Genomic DNA, 25,230 nt, shown 5'->3' with positions numbered 1-25,230 from the left:
CCTGGTACCTAGATACTGGAGCAAGCAACCACATGTCAGGAGAAAGGAGGGTGTTTCGTGAGCTCGCACATCTATTGTTAGAAAGGTACGTTTCAGTGATAACTCTGTAATAGACATTTGTGGTCGAGGAATAGTGCTCTTCAAATGTAAAACTGATGAGCACTTGATCTTATCACAAGTCTATTACATACCTGTTTTCAAAAGCAATATAATAAGTTACGGACAACTGGACGAGAGTGGAAATAAAATTTTCATAGAGGACAATGTGATGAAGATATATGACAAGGCCAAGAGCTTGATTATTATGGTGACAGAAAATCCACAGATTGTATGAAGCAAAGTTGAAGCTTGCGTATTAGGTGTGTTTAATGGCAAATATCAGTAACAGTGGTTGGCTCTGGCATGCGAGGTATGGACACCTTAATTTTCACTCTTTAAAGCAATTAAATGACAAAAGAATGGTTGACGGGTTGCCGAAAATCACCCAGGTCAATCAATTCTGTGATGGGTGTTTAATTGGAAAGCAGCATGCGACTCATTTTCCGCGAACAACATATCGTGTGAAGGAGTCATTGGATCTTATCCATGGAGATCTATGTGGACCTATTTTGCCCATGACTTATGGAGGTAACAGATATTTTATGTTACTGGTTGATGATTTTTCACGATTTATGTGGGTGTTTTTGTTGAAAAACAAGAATGAAACACTGGTGGTATTTAAAAAGTTCAAGATTAGTGTGGAGGTAGAGAAAGGCAAGAAGATTAAGAGCTTTAGAACGGACCGTGGAGGAAAGTTCGTATCTATTGCTTTTAAAGACTATTGCAAGAATGAAGGCATGAAGAGATTTCTTACTGCCCCATTTTCACCACAGCAAAATGGCATAGTAGAAAGGCGTAATCGAACGGTTGTAGAGATGACCAGATGTATGTTAAAGAGCAAAGAAATGTCTACAAAATTTTAGGAAGAAGCTGTCAAAACTGCCGTGTATATTCTAAATAGATCTCCAACAAAAGGAGTTGTAGATGGTACACCGTATCAAGCTTGGTTTGACAAGACACCGAAGGTTTATCACTTTAAAATCTTCGGGTGTCTTTCTCATGCCAATAATACATATTCACACCTTCCTAAACTTGCTAATAGGAGTGTGAAGACAATTATGTTGGGATTTGAAGATGGAACCAAAGCTTACAAACTATTGGATCCACAAAAGAACAGAATTATGGTGAGCAGGGATGTGTTGTACGAAGAGGAGAAAAGTGGTGTTGGGAAGAAATCACAAATGGTGATGATGAACAAAGAGAAACTTTCACCGTTCAAATTTCAGAAAAACAGAGGAGAACAGAGGAGAGGAATATTGAACAAATCGAAGTTGATCTAGATGAAAGGCAAAGGAAAAATTCATCCTGAACTTTATCAACGCTAGACAGTACCTCAAATGCATCATCATCAAGCTCATCGACGCTGAAAAAGTTCAGGTCAGTTCAGGTCTCTAGGATGGAGTGGGCCTTTGCTTTCTTTCTATAGAGGAACCAACCTCATATGAGGAAGATGCTAAGAATGAAAACTGGAGGAATGCCATGAAGTTGGAAATTCTCTCCATTGAAAAGAACAGAACATGGGAACTCACATATTTTTCGAAGAATCATAAAGCAATCGACATCGAATGGATTTTCAAATTAAAGAACAATCCAGATGGAGAAATCATGAAACATAAGACGAGACTCGTGGCAAAGGGATATGCAAGCAGTTTGGTGTAGATTACAGTGAAGTATTTGCACCAGTGGCCAGGTTAGAAACAGTGAGATTAATTCTTGACTTTGCAGCTGTTATTTTCCGATAATCGGCGAGGGAAATCCTTTTCTTTTCGGTGAGAGGAAGTCGTTGATGGGAAGTTGTTGGAAGAAAATAAAACGCGTAAAATAACAAAGATAACAAAGAGAGAGAATTGCTGAAATTTTGACTGTGCTTAAAATCAGGTGGTGAAATCTTGATTTACCTATTTAAATATAACTTATCCTAAAAATGGCGGGAGAGTGGCAACTAAATCTATGCCACTTCCTACAAAATTGCCATCTAAAACTTTGGTAATCCATTCGACGTGTTTGTCAAATGTTCTTAGGAGGTATTCAATCAACTAATGAAATCGTGTGAATCTAAATAAGGAAAAACTCAGGTTTTATCTAACAGCAGCCAAGCACAATAGCATCTCCACCATCTTGCACAGCCAGAGCACAGATCCAAACCAACTGACTTGATGATTATTTGGAATATACTTCCCTCCCATCGATCTCTTGGGAAATTGATGTCGCCGTAACAGTCAGGAAAGACTAAAGATTCATGAGAGTGAACTGTCAGTCAGTCCTCAACATTCTTTCTCGTGAACTGGAAGTCAAGACTATCTGATTGATTGAATTATAGATTCTACTTGAAAGCCTAGAACGGGGAAATACATCACATGGATGTGAAGACAGCTGTTCTGAATGGCGAGTTAGAAGAGGAGGTGTATGTTGGTCAACCAGAAGGGTTCGTTGACAAGGAAAATCCAAACATGGTATTAAAACTACATAAAGCCTTGTATGGATTAAAACACGCTCCGAGGGCTTGGAATTTTGAACTTGAGCAATGTTTGCAGTAACTTGGTTTTGTTAGATGTCCACAGGAATATGCTCTCTACAAGAAAATTAATGAAGTTGAAGCAATGATAATCGGCACATATGTGGATGACTTAATCATAGCCGGCTCAAACAAACAAGTTATAACTCAGTTCAAAGAAGAGATGCAGCAGAAATTTGAGATGAACGATCTTAGACTTTTGAGCTATTACTTGGGTATTGAGGTACGACAAAGTAGTGAATCAATCACTTTATGTTAGGCTGGATATGTAATAAAGATCCTAGAGAAGCTAGGAATGGGGGAGTGCAATCCTTGTTCGATTCCCATGGAACCAAGAATGATGATGAGCAAACATGGGAATGGAGAACTTGCGGTTGACAAAACACTTTACAGAAGTGTTATTGGAAGCTTACGCTATCTGGTTAATACCCAGCCCGACATAGCCTGCTCAGTTGGTGTGATGAGGAGATACATGCAGGCACCAACAACTTCACATCTCACAGCAATAAAACAAATATTGAGGTATGTGAAATGTACTCTAAGTTTTGGTTGTGCTTATAAGAAGCTATCGAATGTGGAGCTGGTAGGATTTAGCGACAGTGATATGGCTGGGGATATTGATGATAGGAAGAGTACAACTGGAGTGTTGTATTATTTGAGAGTAAATCCAATCACCTGGGTATCACAGAAGCAGAAGGTGGTGGCTTTGTCGCCATGCGAGGTTGAGTATATAGCCGCAACTGCTGGAACGTGTCAAGGAGTATGGTTGGGCAGGATTTTGAGTTACATCAGTCAACTGCAAGTAAAACTCAAGCTTAATGTTGACAACAAGTCAGCTATAGCGTTGGCAAAAAATTCTGTTTACCATGATCGAAGTAAACACATTGATACCAGGTTCCATTTTATTCGTCAATGTGTGCAAACTGAAGCTATTGAATTGGAATATGTAACACAATGAACAGTTGGTGGATATTCTGACAAAGTCGTTAGCAAGACAACGGTTCCTGGAGTTAAGAGAGAAGATTGGCGTGAAGAAAGTCGATTCAGCATAGTTAAACAAGTTTAGAGGAGTGATTGTTGGTTATAAACTTGTTTTTTTTTTTTTTTATAATTTATTTTGCTTCATAGTTTTTGGTTAAAAATAGCTGTTAGTATTTATTTTATTTTTGTTGTTTATTTCTCCATAAAAAAGGCTGGAGATATCGTGACGGGAAGAGTAGAAGCAGTGGAAGAGTGGAACTAGTTTTTAGGGAGTGGAATTAGTTAAAGGAGTGGTTGCGGATTTGTAGCAAGAAATGTGTTGTTTTTTTATATAAGGAAAATGGTGTCAAGTTAGTAAAACACCACAAAAAGAATATAAAATTAATTTGTGTGCCTTTGCTCCTTCTCTCCTTCTGATATTTTCTTTCAAGGGTTGGGATAAATGTGTCATATTTGGAGAATTTGTCAATGATGACCAAGATGGACTCCATTTCTCCTACCTTGGGGAGGTGTGTGATAGAACCTAGAGAAATATTTTCCAACGATTGGGACAGGACCGGTAGAGGTTCCAGCAGTTCCGCAATTTTGTTTCGTTCAACATTGTCTTGTTGGCAGATAAGACAGGTCTTTGTGAACTGTGTCGCATTGTCGCGGAGGTTCGACCAATAGTACCCTTTTTTAGGAGGACGTAGGTTCTCTGCCACCCATTGTGGCCCGTCCACAGTGTGTTGTGGCATTCTTTAAGTAGGAGTCTCCTCAAGTTCCTCGGACGAGGACGTAAAGACGATTTCCTTTGGTGAAAAGTAAATTGTCTTCGACCCAAAACTGGCGAGTCTTCCCCTCTCTGGCTAGCTGCATGATGGCCTGGGCGGCCGTGTCTTTGGCTAGGTGTTCTTCGATACTTTCTCGTATCATTTCACTCAGCTTACTTGCTTTTAGATGATCAAACATGCACAGGACCGCATGTTCGCTCTTCTGACTTAGGGCATTTGCAGCTTGATTTGTTTTACTTAGCCTATGATCGAACCAAAAGTCAAATTCGGACACACATTCTTGCCAACGCGCTTGTTTTGACGATAACTTGGGTTGATCAAAGAAGTGGCATATGGAACTGTTTTTCTGTCTTGACTACAAACTTAGCTCCAATGAGGTACTGTCTCCAAGCTCATAAACAGTGGACAACGGCTAGCATTTTTTTCCTGGATGTTGCGTACCTTTTTTCTGCCTCATTTAGCTTTCGACTCTTGGATGCAATCGGGTGTCCCTCTTGCAGTAGGGCGCCCTTTAGGGCAAAGTATGACACATCCATCTCGACTTCAAAGGGTTTCGTCACGTCGACAATCCCTAAAACTGACCATTCCATCATGGTGTTCTTAAGGTTGTCGAAGGCTTCTTGACAACGTGAAGTCCAACTCAACTTGTTTCCCTTCTTTAGTAGTTCGGTCAAGGGCTCTGCGTGCTTCGAGAATCCTTCAACGAACCGCTAATAGTAATTTGCTAACCCAAGGAAGGATCGCACTTCTGTCACTGAGGAGGAGGTCTTCCACTCCTTGATGACTTTGACTTTCTCCTCTTCGATACCTACCTTACCTACTTCTATTATGTGTCCAAGAAAGTTGATTCGCTGTTGCGCAAACACGCATTTTTCCCTCTTCACATATAGTTGGTGTTCTCTCAGCTTTTCGAAAACTAACCGCAGGCGGTGTTCATGCTTTTCCATGATGAACCTGTAGACCACTATGTCGTCCAAATAGACTACCACAAACTTATCGAGATACTCGTAGAAGACTTGGTTCATCAAGGTGCAGAATGTGGGAGGGGCATTAGTCAATCCAAAAGGCATGACTAGGAATTCAAAAGCCCCATATCTAGTGACGCAAGTTGTTTTGGGTTGATTTCCCTCTGCAATCTGAACTTGATAGTATCCCGACCTTAGGTCGAGTTTTGAGAAGTACTTCGCGCTATGTAGTCGATTAAACAAGTCGGTAATGATGGGTAGAGAGTACTTATTCTTGACAGTGATTTTGTTTAGGGTGCGGTAGTCTATGCATAGGTGAAGACTCCCATCCTTCTTCTTCTAAAATAACACTGGGGCTCTGTAGGGGGCTTTCACAGGTATGATGAACCCGGCAGTAAGTAGTTCATCCAGTTGCTTTCGTAGCTCTGCTAACTCAGGTGGAGCCATTCTATAGGCGTTCTTTGCTGAGGGTTTCGACCCCGGTATCAGTTCAATCTCGTGGTCTATGCCTCGACGAGGTGGTAAGGTTTTTGGTAGGCTCTCTGACATTACTTCGCGGTACTCTTCTAGTACGTGCTGTATTTCTATGGGAACAAATTCAATCGTTCCTTCAGTTTAAACCACAGGGATGACCATGAACATTGGTTCGTTACGTGCAAGACCACTTTTAAATTGGAGCGCTGAAATCATCTTGATTCCATCGGACTGTTTGATGCTTGTCTAGACAATAGTCGAGGTTGACCCTGTTATGACTAGGCATTTAGCCAAGGGCATGGGGATCACCAAGTTCCAATAGGAATTCCATCCTGAGTACCACATCAAAGTTGTCCATTTTCACAATTACAAAGTCCACCGAGCTACTCCATGTTCCTAACTTAAGTGTAATCTTTCTCACTATTCCGAGAATCGGTAAGCCCACAAAGTTGATGACCTTCATCTTCCCTGAGTCTCGATGTCATTTGATGTTCAACCGATTAGCTTCAGTCTCGGTCATGAAGTTGTGGGTGACTCTTGAATCGACCATCGTACTCTTGGCCAACTTGTGATTCACCCACGCTTCCACATACATGAGACCTTGTTCGATCGACTCTCTTTGCTCCCCGGTCTATTTTTGAAGTGCGAATAAGAACTTTAGGGCTCCAATCAAAGGGGTTTCTACGTTCAGCATTTTTTTTGGCTTCTTCGCCCTCGGATTTTGCATCTGCGTCTGAGTCCAATGCGGCTTGAATTGCCTGTAGTGATACCCTCTTTGGACATTCATACACCCTGTGGTTCCCTCTACATAGGAAACAAGAGAGAGGTGGTCGATTGAAGTGGTTCTGAGTGTGAGTCCCCTTGCCTAAGACACCAGTCCCTTGTTGGGGTTGTCTTGTCTCTCGTCCTCCGGTCTTCGATTTGTCTCCTCCTACCATTCTGGAGGGATTAGAGGTATGGTTGCAATTACCTCCACTCGATGAGGTTTGGTTTCGCCTTGTCTCTTGGGACTGTTTGTTGTTCAGATTGAACAGTCGTTCAACCGTAGCATAGGCCGTGGAGAGATCTTCTATGTCGTGTTCATATAGTTTGGAATTTGCCCATGGCTTCAGTCCTTCTGTGAACTGGAAGATCTTATCTAGCTCGGACATCTGTCGAATGTCCAACATGAGTAACGAGAACTGTTTGACATACTCTCGAATGCTACTCGTGTGTTTAAAGTCTCGTAATTTCCTTCTGGCCATGATCTCAACATTCCTTGGGAGAAATTAAGACCGAAGCTCCTGTTATAGTCTCTCCCAAGTGTCTATTGTGCATCAGCCCTCTTGGATGTCCACGTACTTCGAAATCCACCACAATTTCGCATCTTCAGCCAGATGCATGGTGGCTACGATGATCTTTTCTTCCTCTGTCTTAGTGTCAGTCGCCTTAAAGTACTGCTCAAGGTCAAAGATGTAGTTCTCTAAGGACTTCGCATCACGAGCCCCAGAGAAGGGCTTGGGCTCAGGAAGTTTGACCTTGTTGGGTCGCGTTGTCCTCCGAGCAGGGTCTAGATTCTCTACCGCCCTTACAACAACGTTTACTTTGGCGCTAATGTCCGACATTTCTACCCTAACTACGTCGAGAGCTGCCTTCACATCTTCAAATAGCTCAGTGACCATCTGAAACATCCCTTTTTGGGAGCTATCTAAGCCATGGACTCACTCCTCAATCAGGCCAGCAGAGTTTGTCGAATTGTCTTCTCGCTCGAAACCACCATTCTTTGTGGTTTTTGTTTCTAGGTTTTCTATTCGGTACATTATTTCTTAAATGGGCAATCCATCTAACTGACCTGTTATTGCATCAATGACGAGGGTCTTGTCAGCAAGTTCCTTCACTCGCTTTGTCTAGAAATCGAATATTGTCGGGGACTTCCCGCAAGTATTACGTCTGTTCTTCTATCTCGACTAACCTGTCGACGTGGGACTTATTCGACTACTTGGTCATAGACATGTCTACCGATTACTTTGGAGCCAACTAGGCTCTGATACCAACTGTCACAATCGCCCTTTCTTGGCAGCGGATTTGGCAATTGTGCGGCACTCACCCTCAACACTGAGTGAATCAAGCCAACTTCAAACCACGTTGCCTACAGTCGGGCAACGTGTGTTCGAACCTCGGGTCCCGTTTTGAAGAGAAGATTTTAGAAAACGGGAGAGAGAAGTTTAGGAAAAAGAGTTTTGAAAGCAAGAATGAGAGAGAGATTGAGAGTGGTGTTATATAGCATGCAAGCAAAAAGGCAACAACAATGACTTAAACATTATATAAATTTTCAGGTAGGGAGAATTTGACAACTAGTCGCATCCCCCTATAGTACATTTTGAGGCATTTCATGTCTACAAGGCATAGCCATGACTTCGCCGAAACGTCATACTCTTAAAGAAAACAAGAAAGAAATAATACAACATGAAAGCAGTAAAAGAAAGCAGTAAAGTAGTACAAGGCAAGGGTTTCGGCGTGTCACGGGCATGCGGCCATGGGCGACATGCCTTGGTCAAGCATGACCATGACACTCCACATGCTCAAGCAAAGTCTTTGAATAAATTAAAATATCATCAAAATATACACTAACATATTTTTCCAAATATTATCCAAAAACGTGATTAGATTAATTGATAAAAATTGAAATTGTATTCCAACTCTAAGCATCAATACAATTTTGTAAAATTGGGGCGGAAGAGGAGAAAACAAGACCTTGTAGACATGATCCCATAAAAAAAATTATGTCATTATCAAACTCTTGTTAGAATATGCGATATCACAATCCACCCACTTCGGGGCCCAGTGTGCTCACTGGCACTCTTTCCTTTCTCTAATCGATATGGGACCACCCCCAATCCACCACCCTTTGGGGCCAGCGTCCTTACTGGCACACCACCTTGTGTCTACCCCCTGGCTCTGATACCATTTGTAACGACTCAGGCCCACCGCTAGCAGATACTGTCCTCTTTGGGCTTTCCCTTTCGGGCTTCCCCTCAAGGTTTTAAAATGCGGAAGGTTTCCACACCCTTATAAATGATGGTTTGTTATCCTCCCCAACCAATGTGGGACATCATATAAGATATGAACAATCTATAAATAAAAAAAAATACGTGTGGATAAGAAGATAAAGAGATTTCCAAGTAAGACTCATGACAAAGAATTGAACTTCTTAAGAAGGTAGACCGAAGATATTCTTAAATTATTATTTTTTATATGATAAATAAATATTCAGAACTTTCTTTATGAAAATAAATCTAAAAATTAAGTATCAATTTTTATTATATTATGACAAAATATAATCGTTACCAACTAAAATTTAGAAATTAATAAATTGGCGCTAAAACAGAAATTTATAAATTGAAAAAATAAAAACAAAAATATATCATTATGAAATGGAGGGAGCCCAAAATTCAAACCAAACCCGAGCTCCGCCCTCTCGCCCTTTCCAGAATCTGAAATGACGCCGGAAAATCTCCTCCATCTCCTTCAAACCACTCAAAAGTGCACCTTTGGATGTCCGATCATCGACCGCTCCGTCGGCGGCGGCGTCGTTTGCAACTCCCTCACCGAGATTGTCTCCGAGAGCGGCTGCGGTAAAACCCAGCTCTGCCTCCAACTCTGCCACTGCGCTCAGCTCCCCCGTTCCCTCGGCGGCCTCAACGCCTCCTCTCTCTACATCCACACCGAATTCCCTTTCCCCTTCCGCCGTCTTCAACAGTTCTCCCAAGCCTTTTCCTCTTCATACCCCCAATTTCCCAATCCCTCCGATCACATATTTGTCGAACCTGTTCACTCTGCACAACAACTGTTCGACATAATGCCTAAGATAGAATTCTTCCTTGCAAATCGAGATTCCCCTTTGCCCACCAGGCTCATTGTGATAGATTCGATCGCAGCATTGTTTCGGTCTGATTTCGATAACACCCCGTCTGATCTCAAGCGGAGATCGGCTCTGTTCTTCAAGATTTCTGGGAAGTTGAAGCTGTTGGCTAAGAGGTATTCTTTGGCTGTGGTGTTGACAAATCAGGTAGTTGATTTGATGGATTCATCTGATGGTATAAGTGCATTGAGAATTGGGAATTTGAAGTCTCTATGTTCATCGGGACGACGAGTTTGCCCGGCGTTGGGGATCGCTTGGGCTAATTGTGTTAATTCGAGATTGTTTTTGTCAAGAAATGAGGAAGTTGTTGGAGAAGGTGATGGGGTGGTGAATGGTGGTGAATTAGCACAAAGAAGAACAAGAAGATGGCTTCATGTTGTTTTTGCACCTCACTTACCTAAATCATCTTGTGAGTATGTAATCAATAGACAAGGAGTTGTGGGAGTTGAAAGCCAATGACCTCTTCCTTTCCTCCTTTCAACTTGATGGAAAGCTAGTTTTGTATGATCCATGTTTAGATTGTGTAAAGTGATTGAGTTATAAAAATTTAGATTTGTTTTCTATTCGTAAGTTGATGAAGGTTAAGTCAAAAGTATGATAATAAGGAGAGAGAAAGTACTATTACGTATAAATCTTCTTAGACAAGGTAAAGGCCACGCCTACTTTAAGCAAATATTGTCTTCTTTGTGGTGTCCTGCTTTTTCACTTTAAAATGCGTCTGCTACGAAAAAGGTTTCACACCCAAAAACATCCTTATCGTTCTCCTCCCCAACCAATGTGAGATTCTCACAATCCATCCATCTTCGAGGTCCAACGTCTTCGTCGACACTTGTTTCTTTCTCCAATCGATGTGAGACCCCACCAAATCCATTCCCTTTGGGGCCCAGCTTCCTTACTAGCACACCGTCTCATGTTTACTCCTTCGGGGAACAGCTTCTTCGCTGGCACATCGTCCGGTGTCTGGCTCTGATACCATTTGTAATGGCCCAGGTGAGACCCCCACTAAATCCACTCCCTTCAGGGCCAGCTTCCTTACTAGCACACCGCCTCGTGTCTACCCCTTCGAGGAACAACTTTCTCGCTAGCGCTGGCACATCGTCCGGTGTCTAGCTCTGATACCATTTGTAATGGCCCAGACTCACCACTAGCAGATATTGTCCATCGTCCGGTGTCTGGCTCTGATACAACTTGTAACGGCCCAGACTCACCACTAGCAAATATTGTTATCTTTGGACTACTTTCCCCTCAAGGCTTTAAAACGTGTTTACTGAGGAAAGGTTTCCACACGCTTAAGAGTGTTTCATTCTCCTCCCCAACCCAATTATGAGCGAGAAATGTGAGAATCTAAAGACAATGGAAAGCGGAAGATGAGAGAAAAATAAAATAATTCTTTTTTGTCAAAATCGATCTTGTCATCAACTCAACTAGGAGTTCCTAATTGAAAAGGTACGTCGATGACCTTATTTTTATGAAAATAATGATACATCGATAGAGGAATTAAAAAAAAAAAGTGATGACGCAAAAGTTCGTAATGAGCTCAATTTCATTCCATCTAAAATCAGACTTTTACATGCAAATCACGAGTAATTCATCTACTTCGACGACTTAGGATACCACTTTTTTCTTTCATATAGAAAAAGAAACTTCCTTAAGTTAAAACGCCGTTGAGACTTTTTTCAACTATGCCACCTTGTAAGTAATTTAACTATTCTCACGAGACAATTAACTAATTACCAAAACGACTGGCGACATTGATCCTAAGTAGGTGGTCGTCATGACTTAAACTAACGTTCCCTTAAAACTTTTTATTATTTATATGACTCTTATTAATCGTAGTTTCAAGCCTTTCGATCGTGATTAAAGCCCACTATCATTCTCATTCAATCTTGTTTCTACGTTAGGTTAAGAAATTAGACAATAATCGTTCATCCCCACCTCACGTTTACTCTATTTTTCAAAACGTTAAAAAAATAAAAAGAAACAAACGGAATTGACTATCAAATAAGTTAGTTCTTCGACAAACGAAAAACGAGAACATTATCAAATGGGTCCGGTGGCAAAATAAATAATTGCATAAGCCTGAATCCTTATTTACACTGGCAAGTTCAATGTAATATTTAACCATTCATCCAGACATTTGCACTTTACAGCCACAACAATAATGAATACATACCTTATTTTCATGAATTTTGAGGTTAGGCATGGCACGGAAGAGCTCAGAAGAACATGAATGTGTTATGTTATCATTCCCCAAACGCCTGTTCAACACCTGTAGAGAAGCTCCAGTTCATGAAAATAAACATAATGGGCTCAATTCAGAGGATGAAAATGGATGTAAGTAATACATTGATCATGAATATCAATTCAAGAATCACGGAACAATCGCTTCCTTTCAGATGGATGAGTCTAGACTCGAAAAGGATTCAAACGTGCACACGTGTTCGAAACAAAGGCGGGTTGTCAGATGGTTAATGGTTGGTGATGGGGAAGCCGGTGGTCGGTGAATTGTGGCTTTCTTCTTGTGTACCTCACCAGAGTATCCAGATATGTGAGATCTCACATTGGTTGGAGATGAGAATGAAGCATTTCTTATAAGGGTGTGAAAATCTCTCTCTAGTAGACGTGTTTAAAACCTTGAGGGAGAGCCCAGAAGGGAAAATCCAAAGAGGACAATATCGGCTAGCGTTGATGGGCTTGGACTGTTACAAATGGTATAAGAGCCAAACACCGAGCGGTGTGCCAGTGAGGACGTTATGCGGGGTAGATTGTCAGCTCTCACATTGGTTGGAGGGGAGAACGAAGCATTTCTTATAAAGGTGTGAAAAACTCTCCTTAGTAGACGTGTTTTTAAACCTTGAGGGGAAGCTTAGAAGGGGAAGCTTAGAAGGGAAAGCCCAAAGAGGACAATATCTGCTAGCGGTGGGCTTAAGCTGTTACAAATGGTATCAGAGCCAAACACCGGGCGGTGTGCCAGCGAGGACGTTATGCCCCCAAGGGGGGTAGATTGTCAGCTCCCACATTGGTTGGAGAGGAAAACGAAGCATTCCTTATAAAAGTGTGAAAGCTTCTCCCTAATAGTAGACGCATTTTAAAACCGCGAGAGGAAGCCATAAAGGAAAGCCCAAAGAGAACAATATCGGTTAGCAATGGGCTTGGACTGTTACAAGATATTAAAGAGTAGAGGGAGAACCAGCCACGTATCTTGTTTTCGGAAGTGAATAAAGCGGGTTTCTACATCTTTGTTCCAAGAAGAATTTGTAGGAAAAAGGCTCATATGCTAGAGTTTAGAAGGAAGTGGCCAGCCAATTGAGAGCGTTCCAAGTTATGAACAGGCTAAGGGACGCTGTTCGCATCGGCTACCATGGTAGCAGGTCGAAGGCTATCGAAAAGGTTTCATGGTCTATGACGATTGCTCATTTCAAGACATGGGCAATCATAATTCTTGTTCGTCAACGACGATTCGATAGTGACTAATAACAGCTACAATAGCACAATACCAATAACATCTCTCTTAAATTATTCAAATACTTACAATATGGAGAGGAATTTATTAAGCTCTAAGACAAAAATAAGTACATACCTGTTACGATCGAAAATGTTGCGTGTACAATGGACTCGAAGCTCCAGCCGAGTAAAAAACAATGGGCACTGCAAAGGAAACCATCATCAGCAAGATTTGCATAAGGAAACCGAAGCCATTTACGTACGTACAAATCTCATAACCAAAGATTAAAATATCGATGTCGATATCAATATCAATTTCGAACAACACAACTAATATACTTAAATTTTGTAACTGTGGAGATATCCGTTAATCTTTATATCGATATCGAACCCTCCCAAGTATAAATATCTACATGTAAATAACATACTTAAATTTTGTAACTGAATGCTTCGTATCCTCGAGAAAATTAGAAACTCACCGATCAAGAATATAGTCAACATCAAAGCAAGCGTAAATCGAATAGAACATGTAAGCTGAAGATGCCAGGGTCGGTATATTTGTCGCTGCTGACTCCAACCGAAGAGCTGAAACAAAATGTAGTTACAGTTACATTTCATTTGGAACCCATAAGTGCACAATTACAATGAATATTTGGAAAGGGATATGTTATTCTCAACCCATAATGCAAATAAAATGGAAGAATATGAGTTCATGCCTCATAATTTCATACAATAGTATGGGTAACCTTTCTGTAACAGCCAAGCGAAGCTGATATTGTTCTAGTTGGGCTTTCCCTTCTGGGCTTCCCCTCAAAGTTTTAAAACGCGTCTGCTAGAGAGAGGTTTCCATACCCTTATAAGGAATGTTTCGTTCTCCTCTCCAACCGATGTGGGATCTCACAATCTACCCTTCTTGGGAGCCCAACGTCCTCGCTGGCACACCGCCTCGTGCCTAGCTCTGATACCATTTGTAACAGCCCAAGCCCACCGCTAGTGGATATTGTCTTATTTGGTCTTTCCCTTTCGGGCTTCCCCTTAAGGTTTTAAAACGCGTCTGCTAGGGAGAGGTTTCCATGCCCTTAGAAGGAATGTTTCGTTCTCCTCTCCAACTGATGTAGGATCTCACAATCCACCCCCCTTGGGAGCCCAACGTCCTTGCTGGCACACTGCCTGGTACCTGGCTCTAACACCATTTGTAACAGCTCAAACCCACCGCTAACAAATATTGTCCTATTTGGACTTTCCCTTCCGGGTTTCCCCTCAAGGTTTTAAAACGCATTTGCTAGGGAGAAGTTTCCACACCCTTATAAAGGAGTGTTTCGTTCTCCTCTCCAACCGATGTGGGATCTAACAATCCACCCCCCTTGGGGGCCATCGTCCTCGCTGGCACACCGCCCGATGCCTGGTTCTGATACCAGATATTGTCCTATTTGGGCTTTCTATTCTGGGCTTCCCTCAAGGTTTTAAAACGCGTCTGCTAGGGAAAGGTTTCCCACACCCTTATAAACCGACGTGGGATCTCACACTTTTTTCCATTGCAAGAAGAACTTATAGCCCTATCAGTTTCATTATAAAGATAACAGACAAAAAAACAACTAAAAATTCTGTTTCCTATCAGAAAAGAAATTTAAAAACTAACAAACAAACAAACAGAACCACGTTACCAGATTCAAGCAGCTCCCTGAATGCTCACCTGGGAAAATTTTCCACATCCTCTCTTCAAGAAGCCCGATCCCGATTTTCCTTTTTTTGTAACTTCTAAACTCGAAAAAGACCGTTTTCTTTCGTGATTTTCATTCGTAATTACAATTCGCAGGTCAGGAGCAGTCGGTGGGCTTGCCCGTCTTGCCTTCGTGGTTGTATCCATTTTGCATAGTGCATCATCTACTCCACCAAGACTTTCTTTCATATCTACAGAATTAGCAAATTTGCCACCCTTCATTTTAAAGGAATTACTCGAGCTGCAGGAAGAAGTACGATTAATTTCTTCAGTTGCTCGTTCACGTGTCTCAAACGTGTAACTTTTTGCTGAAGACCTACACACAGAGGATTCGGTTTTCGCACTATGTGGTACTTGGGATATTCCAGAGAGAAATGCAGCCAAATCATTACATTCTTCTTTATTTAGATTTACCCATCGAAGAGGCCGCTTGCCAACTTTGTCATAAGATTCTCTTAAAACAGCTTCAACATGGGAAATTTGATTTCCAATGGCTGCAATACACATTCTATGTCGTTCCAACGCATGTTCTTCACTTCTAGAACGATAGCTAACTCCGACAGCTTTTTCAAACTCTTCCAGCTAATTGGCGACAGGAAAAACAACACAGAATTATGATTATAAATCAGTGTATAAACATTGTTTCACTAGAAAATATGACTCGTGCATATCATTTTAAGAATCCTAATTACCATCCCATTGGATTTTGGAAGATATATCAGAGTTTATGATGGCAGTAAAAGATAGAACAGATGCATTTGTTGAGTTCAATTCAGTATCCAACCTGCCATTTGGCTGTGCCAAGAGCCGTTTGTACCTCCCGGCGGAGTTCATCCAAATCATCAGAATTTAGCCCCTCTCTTTTCTCTCTTACCCATGTCCTGAATGCAAACTCCATTCTGAAATAAGAAACCAATAGAAGCATCAATACACGAGAAAGAAGCAATAAAGAGCCACGGCACAACCCAAGCCCACCTCTAGCAGATATTGTCCTCTTTGAGCTTTCCCTTTCAGGGTTCCCCTCAAGGTTTTTAAAACGCGTCTGCTAGAGAGAGGTTTCCACACCCTTATAAAGAATGTTTCATTCTCCTCCCCAACCGATGTGGGATCTCACAATCCACCTCCCTTCGGGGCCCAGCTTCCTTGCTAGTACTCGTTCCCTTCTCCAATCGATGTGGGACCCCCCAATCCACACCCTTCGAAGCCCAGCATCCTTGCTGGCACACCGCCTCGTGTCCAACCTCCTTCGGAGCTCAGCCTCCTCGTTGGCACATCGTCTGGTGTCTGGCTCTGATACTATTTGTAACGGCGCAATCCCACTGCTAGCAGATATTGACCTCTTTGGGTTTTCCTTTTCAAGCTTTCCCTCAAGGTTTTAAAACGCGTTTGATAGGGAGAAGTTTCCACATCCTTATAAAGAATGCTTCGTTCTCCTCCCAACCGAGGTGGAATCTCACGGTCATCTTTTTTACTAACCGAGGTGGAATCTCACGGTCATCTTTTTTACTAGCTAAAGTTTAATGGCCTAGGAAATGGTTGAACAAATTAAGAAAGCAGTAGGTTCCCCCCAAAACCCCAGTAAGCATAGGGCACCTTCCCAAATGCAGCAAACAGAGAAGAAAACTTCGTTGCTGGATTAATTTAGAATCATGAACCAACCATCACTATTGTAGAAACTCAACAAAAACACAGAACATAAGCTTCATCCTCTTGAAAAACATACACAGAGAGAAGAAGAAGAAGAAGAAACTAAAATTAAGAACACAAAACAACCGAAAAAGATCATACACAGACAATTCCAAACTCACATAACCATTTCCAGAATCCTAAAAAATTCCACAACAAATCAATCAGACATCGGCGGAAAAACCCCAAATCAAACGAAAATTGAAAAACGTACGTATCGGCGGATTCTTGGACTTGCTCGGCGGCAGAAAAGAGCCCATCCTTCTTCCACAAATCGAAGCGATTTGCATCTAACATTTGTGGGGGGAAAAAACAGAGCAAAGATGATGAAACAACGAAGAATAAGGTGTAGAAATTCAAATATCAAAATCCCAACATCAAATTCTGTAGCAGTAAAAAGCAAAAGGTGTTGATCGTTGAGCAATTCCTCTGATCGGTGCTTGAGCGAAGCAAGAACAGAGACGAATACAAAGAGCCAAGGCTCACACAGACGTGAGACAACAATGGAGCTCTCTCGGTTGTTGATTCTTTCCCGCACAATTCCCCACCCCACTTTCTAAAAAAAGCTAATAATTAATAAAAAGAGACTGAAATTTATAAATAAATAGCTCCATAATAGTCCTCTGTGTACGGACTTAGCTCTCATGGGTTTGCTCTGTTACAAACCTAGATAATATTCCAAAATTAGCTTTCATCATTCAACACACTTAGCTCTCATGGGTTTGCTCTGTGACACTTAGCTCTCATGGGTTTGCTCTGTGACAAACGTAGATAATATTCATAAATTAGCCAATGTGAATGGCACTGTGAATTTAACTTTAATTATAAATTTTATTTATTAAATATGATTCGAAATTAGCTTTCATCATTCAACACACTTAGCTCTCATGGGTTTGCTCTGTGACACTTAGCTCTCATGGGTTTGCTCTGTGACAAACGTAGATAATATTCATAAATTAGCCAATGTGAATGGCACTGTGAATTTAACTTTAATTATAAATTTTATTTATTAAATATGATTCGATATACCGTAACAAAGTCAACACGAACATTATAAATTTTTTTTTCAAATATGAGAGTATGAATTAATGCTTTGAACTGGAATCACATTAGTGTTTTTATAAATGTTTGAGCCAGACCTCTCCAGTTGAGACCTTAGTGTAAGTGTAAAGTGATGTGATAATCAACTACACCACCCGAGTATTTAGAAATTTTATAAATGTCGGAGCCCAGGTTCAAACTGGGGGCCTCTAGTATGTGAGACTGCACACGACCTACACGAGGTGAAAGTTTGAATTAATGCTATAATGCTTTGAGCTCGACAGGTTCGAACTGTGGGCCTCTAGTGTGTGAGTCCGATCCAACTACACCACCCAGAAAGGTGAAAGTTTGAATTATTGCATTGAACTCGAATCAACACTCTTATTTAGAAAAGAAGGTGAAAGTCCGATTAGAAAACCAAACCTCATTTTCTTAATGTCTGAGCCCAAGTTCGAACTGGGGACCTCTAGTGTGTGAGACTAGCGTGATAACCAACTACACCACCCAGACCGGTGAATTATTTAGAAAAGAAGGTGAAAGTCCAAATTAAAAACTAAACCTCATTTTCTTAATGTATGAGCCCAGGTTCGAACTAGGGACTCTTAATGTGTGAGACTAGCGTGATAACCAACTACACCACCCAGAGGGTGAATTATTTAGAAAAGAAGGTGAAAGTACAAATTAGAAAACCAAACCTCATTTTCTTAATGTCTGAGCCCAGGTTCGAACTGGGGATCTCTAGTGTGTGAGACTAGCGTGATAACCAACTACACCACCCAGACAGGTGAAAAATTGGGGACCTCTAGTGTGTGAACTACACCACCCAGACAGGTGCACCACCCAGACAGGTGAAAAACTGGGGACCTCTAGTGTGTGAGACTGACTAGCGTGATAACCAACTACACCACCCAGAAAGTCTGAATTATTGCTTTGAACTCTGAATCAACAGTCCTTTTCTATGAACTCTGAATCAACAGTCCTATTTAGAAAAGAACCTTTGATACTTAAATTGGAATTTGCAACAACTACAAATGAAATACAAAGGTGAAAGTCCAAATTAAAAACTAAACCTCATTTTCTTAATGTATGAGCCCAGGTTCGAACTAGGGACTCCTAATGTGTGAGACTATCATTGTGAAACTAGCATGATAACCAACTACACCACCCAGACAGGTGAAAGTTTGAATTATTGCTTGAGCCCAGGTTCGAACTGGGGACCTCTAGTGTGTGAGACCAACACTCTTATTTAGAAAAGAAGGTGAAAGTCAGAATTAGAAAACCAAACACTCTTATTTAGAAAAGAAGGTGAAAGTCAGAATTAGAAAACCAAACACTCTTATTTAGAAAAGAAGGTGAAAGTCAGAATTAGAAAACCAAATATCATTTTCTAATGTCTGAGCCCAGGTTCGAACTGGGGACCTCTAGTGTGTGAGACTAGCATGATAACCAACTACACCACCCAGGTGAAAGTTTGAATTATTGCATTGAACTCAAATCAACACTCTTATTTAGAAAAGAAGGTGAAATAGAAACTCTTATTTAGAAAAGAAGGTGAAATAGAAACTCTTATTTAGAGAAGGTGAAAGTCCGAATTAGAAAACCAAACTTCATTTTCTTATTTTCTTAATGTCTGAGCCCAGGTTCGAACTAGGGACCTCTAGTGTGTGAGACTAGCGTGATAACCAACTACACCACCCAGACAGGTTAAAGTTTGAATTATTGCTTTGAACTCGAATCAACACTCTTATTTAAAAAAGAAGGTGAAAGTCCAAATTAGAAAACAAAACCTCATTTTCTTAATGTGTCTGAGCCCAGGTTCAAACTGGGGACCTCTAGTGTGTGAGACTAACGTGATAACCAACTACACCACACAGACAGGTAAAAACTTGGGGACCTCTAGTGTGTGAGAGTAGCGTGATAACCAACTACACCAACTAGGCAGGTGAAAGTTTGAATTATTGCAGAAAAGAAGGTGAAAGTCCGAATTAGAAAACCAAACCTCATTTTCTTAATGTCTGAGCCTAGGTTCGAACTGGGGACTTATAGTGTGTGAGACTAGCGTGATAACCAACTACACCACCCAGACAGGTGAAAGTTTGAATTATTGCATTGAACTCGAATCAACACTCTTATTTAGAAAAGAAGGTGAAAGTACGAATTAGAAAACCAAACCTCATTTTTTTAATGTCTGAGCCCAAGTTCAAACTGGGGACCTCTAGTGTGTGAGAGTGTGAGACTAGCGTGATAACCAACTACACCACCAGTGAGCGTGATAACCAACTACACCACCCAGACAGGTGAGCGTGAAAATCAACACTCTTATTTAGAAAAGAAGGTGAAAGTCCAAATTGGGCCCAGGTTCGAACTGGGGACCTCTAGTGTGTGAGACTAGCGTGATAACCAACTACACCACCCAAACAGGTGAATGTCTGAATTATTGCTTTGAACTCGAATCAACACTCTTATTTAGAAAAGAAGGTGAAAGTCTGAATTAGAAAACCAAACCTCATTTTCTTAATGTCTGAGTCCAGGTTCGAACTGGGGACCTCTAATGTGTGAGACTAGCGTGATAACCAACTACACCACCTAGAACTCGAATCAACACTCTTATTTAGAAAAGAAGGTGAAAGTCCAAATTAAAAACTAATAGTGTGTGAGACTAGCGTACACCACCCAGACAGGTGAAAGTCTGAATTATTGCTTTGAACTCGAATTTGAAAACCAAACCAAACCTCATGTGAAAGTCCGAATTTGAAAACCAAACCAAACCTCATTTTCTTAATGTCTGAGCTCAGGTTCGAACTGGGGACCTCTAGTGTGTGAGACTAGCGTGATAACCAACTACACCACCCAGACAGGTGAAAACTTGGGGAGCTCTAGTGTGTGAGAGTAGCGTGATAACCAACTACACCACCCAAACAGGTGAAAGTCTAAATTATTGCTTTGAACTCGAATCAACACTCTTATTTCGAACTGAGGATCTCTAGTGTGATAACCAACTCACCACCCAGAGGTAAAAGTCTGAATTAATGTTCTCTAGTGTGATAGCCAACTCACCACCCAGACGACGAGGTAAAAGTCTGAATTAATGTTATGAACTTGAATCAACACTCATATTTAGAAAACTAAACCTAATTTTATTAATGTCTGTGCCCAGGTTCAAACTGGGACCTTTAATGTGTGAGACTAGCGTGATAACCAACTACACCACCTTGAGATTCGAAAATAACGCTTTGAACTCAAATTAACACTCATATTTCCGGAAACTTCTAAAAGTGAAAATGTTGTTAAGAAAAAAGTAAAACATAATTTGAAAAATGTTGGGAACTGATAACCAACTACACCACCCTGATAAGATGAGACATAATTATAATTTAAAAACATAATTAATGCTTTGAACTCCAATCATCACTCATATTTCATAAAACTTCTTAAAGTGAGAGTGTTGTGAGAAAAAAGTTAGAACATAATTTTCAAAATATCTAAGCCCGGGTTTAAATCGAGGTCCTCTAGTGTGTAAGACTAGCATGATAACCAAATACACCACCCAGACAAGGTAAGAATTTGAACTAACGCTTCGAACTCGAATCAACACTCATATTTCGGAAAACTTCATAAAGCGAGAGTGTTGTAAGAAACCTCTAATGTGTGAGAGTAGCGTAATAACCAACTATACCACCCAAACAAGGTAAGAATCTAAATTAATGCTTCGAACTCGAATCAACACTCATATTTCGGAAAACTTCTTAAAGATAGAGGTTGGAAGAAGAAAAAGTAAGAACATAAAACAATAACATAATAAGTCAATTTCATTTTTAATATCAAAAAAATTTCATACTAAAACAATAATATGAATTTCTATTTATAGCCTTGAAAATAAACCGATGATGAAGAGCATAGTGGTCACTAACTAATTGTAACTTATAATTTAATCATCCAAGACATGATCAAGACACCTTGTTTCATATCATATAATCTTGTTCTTTTCCCTACTCAACTCAATTGCTATTTCGCAGCCACATCGTCTACCATATGAACTTGTGTTGTGCACAATTTAATACTTGGTTAGCACATGTCTCATCTAACCTTCAACTTTTTTTTTTTTTTTTTTTTTTTTTTTTTTTTTGCTTACAATCATTGACACTATTCCTTTATGTGAATGGTTCTTTCAAAGGCACCCTACTTGGTATACCTTCTAACCATATGTTGCCCATTTGGAACTCAAGTTCTTGGCAAATGAGCTTGGTTCATGTTTCATTGACGGGTAAGACTCTTCCTCGAGAGTCTAGCTTCAACCCACAAAGTTGTTCTCGAATCTGACTCACAATCATCCTGCCCAATCTGGTACTCATGACACACTTGTGAAGTCTTCATTCAACCATCGACTTTATTTCCTAACTTTCTTGATCGATTTAGACACACAAAGTGTTGCTCTGATACCAACTGTCACCGTCATACTTTTTCAACTGTGTGACATCATGATCTTAATACGCTTAAGACATTTCTTAAGGGAAATATTCTCCTTTGCCTGACTATGTAGCTTTATCGAATCTTAGGCTATATTCTCATCTGTCGACCGAACACAACTAATGTAGAATCTAAGCTTGTTTGGCCACACACGTCGCCCATGCGTGCATGTTCTATCATCTACGACTCTTGCCGACTTACCTCTAGTCTAGGTCAAGACATGCGGCTCAACTTTACCTCTACTACAGGCCAAGATCCCTCATGTGCAACATCGCATCTCGATCATCATCTTGATTTCCTACACCATGACCCATGCATCGTGATGTCATCCCTGGCTTCGACCATCATAGCCTACTCGAACATGTCTATTAAATTGATCCATGTGTCAATCATATCGTCGGGGCATCCCGTGCAACATCCATCCAGGCTTTATCATGGGATGAACCCTCCCATGTCCATGCAATGCCATGTACGGAAACTATACTGGACAGTGGGTGTACATACCAACCTCCGACACATGGGTTAGGGTGCAATGTCGGCACATTCGTGTCATCCAACATTTTCCTTGAAAATTTTATTCCAAAGGAAGTCGTTTGAAACCCATCTCACAACGCTCGCCCACATTGTGACACACATATGTGCCCACATGGCAGCTCACTTAGGCCACAAAGTCTAGGGGCAGTAGAGAGTTGACACCATACCTCCCCTATAGTACATTTTAGGGCATATTTGATCAGTATATGTGATTTAGAAAGCGGTCATACGTCCCCATGGAGTGTCCGATTGACACCAAATTTGGTGAGGTTTCATCTTTTATATAGACAGACTTAACTTCATAGCCACATGTCAAAACTCATTGAAATCCTGACTTCTAACGTTATGGCCTAGGGTTCTACCCAACCCTCTTCAAACTTGTCTTCGACACTCATGTTGCCATCATTTCCTCCAACTTTCCTTATGCCTCAGCTTAGCTTTAACGTACACTTTTCTTGGTGTGTTGGAGAGACACCGTCTTTCTCGATTCCATCATGACACTTATCTATTTCGGCCCTCACGTGGTCAAATGGGCATCACTTGCCAATTTAAATTAGAGATTTGGTGTAGTAAGAATTTTAAAGAGTTTGATAAGACTTTCTATCTATATAGGTTCTTTTCTCTCATGTGAAAAATTAGGTCATCAATAAACAAAGTAGGGAACTACAAACTTAGAGCATCCATACTCGTGCATGGCTGAATTTCCTTCATTTTCCTTCATTGTTCAGCCTGTTCTCTTATGCTTTCCTTAGTTTTGTTTTTGAATTCTCTTTCTTTTATCAACTTTGTTCTTTTAGTTAAAAATTACTCATAACAACTATCAAATTGCATGGCTAGTGACAAATGAGAACAAAGTATGATCAAGTATAATTAGGGATGTACAGTCAACTCGACAACTTGGACTAACTCAACTCGAATTGTAAGGGTTGGGTTAGGTTGGATTATCATTTCGAGTAGGGTTGGTTTCATTTTTCTAAACCCGAACTGAATCGGTTCGATTTTGGGTTCGTGGGATAAAACGTTCGGGTTGACTCGAGCCAAATAAAAATATATTTATTTGTTGCAACCTTATTATATCACAATTTATATATATATTTATTTTTCTAATAGTTTAAGGCTCTCTGGCTTGATAAAAGTGACGTATAAATAAGCATATTTCAATTAAAATATTTTTATAGTACTTTTTATTTTTGTTATATACAATATCTTTAAACTAATCATTTTTATTGTTTATTTAATTTCATGATCTATCCTTATATTTTTCTTACTTTAACCAATTCTCAGAAATGTCGTATTTAGTTGTCTTTGGTTTTATGACAATGTTAAATATGTTAATATGTTACAATTTTGGCTTGTTTTATTGATTTTTTTTTTTTTTGGAATAATTATGGATTGATTTGGGTTTGTCTTTTGAACTTTTAATATATTTTATCTAAGGTTCTATCCGAACAATTATAAATTGTGGATAAATAATTTTTTTTTTTTTTTTTTTTTTGACAACCGGACAACCCAACCCGAAAATAGAGGGTTGGGTTGGGTTGTGAAAATTTTCGGGTTAGGTTGGGTTACCAACCCAACCAACCCGCGTTGAGTCAAAAAAATCACTCAACCCAACTCAACCCGAACCATGTACACCCCTAAATATAACCAAACAAAGTTCCTATCCAAGCTGAAAAAATGTAAGTGAAGTATGGTTCAATCTCCTCATCTTAATAGTATTCACAAGACTCATTCCTACCATATATGTATCTAATTTGACAAAGGATTATCATCCATTAGACTTCATTTAATTGCCAATATGAACATAACTTAACTAATTTAGACATTACAACTTTAATCTAACTCAACAAATAAAATGCTAACGGGACTCGTTTTCTATAAGCAAATTCAAGAGAAACATTTCCATGCATTCGAACTTTTTTTTATTATGTTCGATACATTTATATGTCCATAACTTGAAGATGAAGAAAACAGCTCCAAAATGAAAAACCAATAGAATTATAGCATCCACAACGGATTTCAGTGAGCCCTGAAAATAAGATGATTCCGAAAAGAATTTAAATGTCCATAACATGAAGATGAAGAAAACAGCTCCAAAATGAAAAACCAATAGAATTATAGCATCCACAACGGATTTCAGTGAGCCTTGAAAATAAGATGATTCCGAAAAGAATTTTTATCCAAACATTAATTGGTCGTGTATTACCGGACGATATATATATGGGCCCGTGATGCATTGGCATACGAAATCAAGATATTGGTATTGGACTTATCAATCGATTCATAACCTTTCAAACACAACCGATATCTATTCGGACTCTCTTTACTTGTAGGAGTACATCTTGGATCTGCCGATTATGTTATAGACGAAGTCCTACTCATGGGGACCTAGTCGAATTAAGTATCATTATCTATGCTCAAAATGATTTAAACATCCATTCAACAAATTCAAAACATTACAGCTTCTCTAGCTACCCCCTTTGTATGTGTGGAGTCCGAATTTGTTGAGGGTTGTTGGGAGGAGTCTCACGTCAGGAGTTGATCATAGATTTATAATTAAGAAATAGATCTCAAGTGGTATGAGGCCTTTTGGGAAGCCCAATACAAAGCCATGAGAGCTTATGCTCAAA

The 25,230-nt window shown here is 40.2% G+C and overlaps 2 protein-coding genes and 2 non-coding genes across 5 annotated transcripts; 1 reads left to right on the top strand and 3 right to left on the bottom strand.

Moving 5' to 3' along the window:
* The first annotated feature begins 9,146 nt into the window (after positions 1 to 9,146).
* XRCC3 (homolog of X-ray repair cross complementing 3 (XRCC3)) lies at positions 9,147 to 10,269 on the top strand. Its single transcript, XM_023682549.2, has one exon. It carries the CDS (start codon positions 9,286 to 9,288, stop codon positions 10,165 to 10,167), a length of 882 nt encoding a protein of 293 aa, XP_023538317.2. The 5' UTR covers positions 9,147 to 9,285; the 3' UTR covers positions 10,168 to 10,269.
* A 1,491-nt stretch (positions 10,270 to 11,760) lies between these two features.
* Positions 11,761 to 17,114, bottom strand: LOC111799134 (uncharacterized). 2 transcript variants are annotated; one of them, XM_023682547.2, is made up of 6 exons: positions 16,773 to 17,114; positions 15,657 to 15,771; positions 14,846 to 15,454; positions 13,632 to 13,737; positions 13,289 to 13,356; positions 11,761 to 11,977 (listed from the first exon to the last, which is right to left on the bottom strand). In XM_023682547.2, exons 1-5 carry the CDS (start codon positions 16,853 to 16,855, stop codon positions 13,292 to 13,294), a joined length of 978 nt encoding a protein of 325 aa, XP_023538315.2. In that variant the 5' UTR covers positions 16,856 to 17,114; the 3' UTR covers positions 11,761 to 11,977; positions 13,289 to 13,291. The 2 variants fall into 2 exon arrangements, 1 of the variants encoding a protein (XP_023538315.2); XR_015421590.1 differs by lacking the exon at positions 11,761 to 11,977 and having other exon boundaries at positions 13,323 to 13,356; positions 14,817 to 15,454.
* A 1,193-nt stretch (positions 17,115 to 18,307) lies between these two features.
* TRNAV-CAC (transfer RNA valine (anticodon CAC)) lies at positions 18,308 to 18,381 on the bottom strand. Its single transcript has one exon. It is a non-coding gene; the product is annotated as a tRNA-Val (tRNA).
* An 845-nt stretch (positions 18,382 to 19,226) lies between these two features.
* TRNAV-CAC (transfer RNA valine (anticodon CAC)) lies at positions 19,227 to 19,300 on the bottom strand. Its single transcript has one exon. It is a non-coding gene; the product is annotated as a tRNA-Val (tRNA).
* Positions 19,301 to 25,230: the final 5,930 nt, after the last annotated feature.

Source organism: Cucurbita pepo, chromosome 7 (genome assembly GCF_057944985.1).
Source record: "Cucurbita pepo subsp. pepo isolate OVF chromosome 7, ASM5794498v1, whole genome shotgun sequence".
NCBI classification, from domain to species: Eukaryota; Viridiplantae; Streptophyta; class Magnoliopsida; order Cucurbitales; family Cucurbitaceae; genus Cucurbita; species Cucurbita pepo.
The sequence above is the reverse complement of the archived record's forward strand: the minus strand, read 5'-3'. Positions and strand labels throughout refer to the sequence as shown.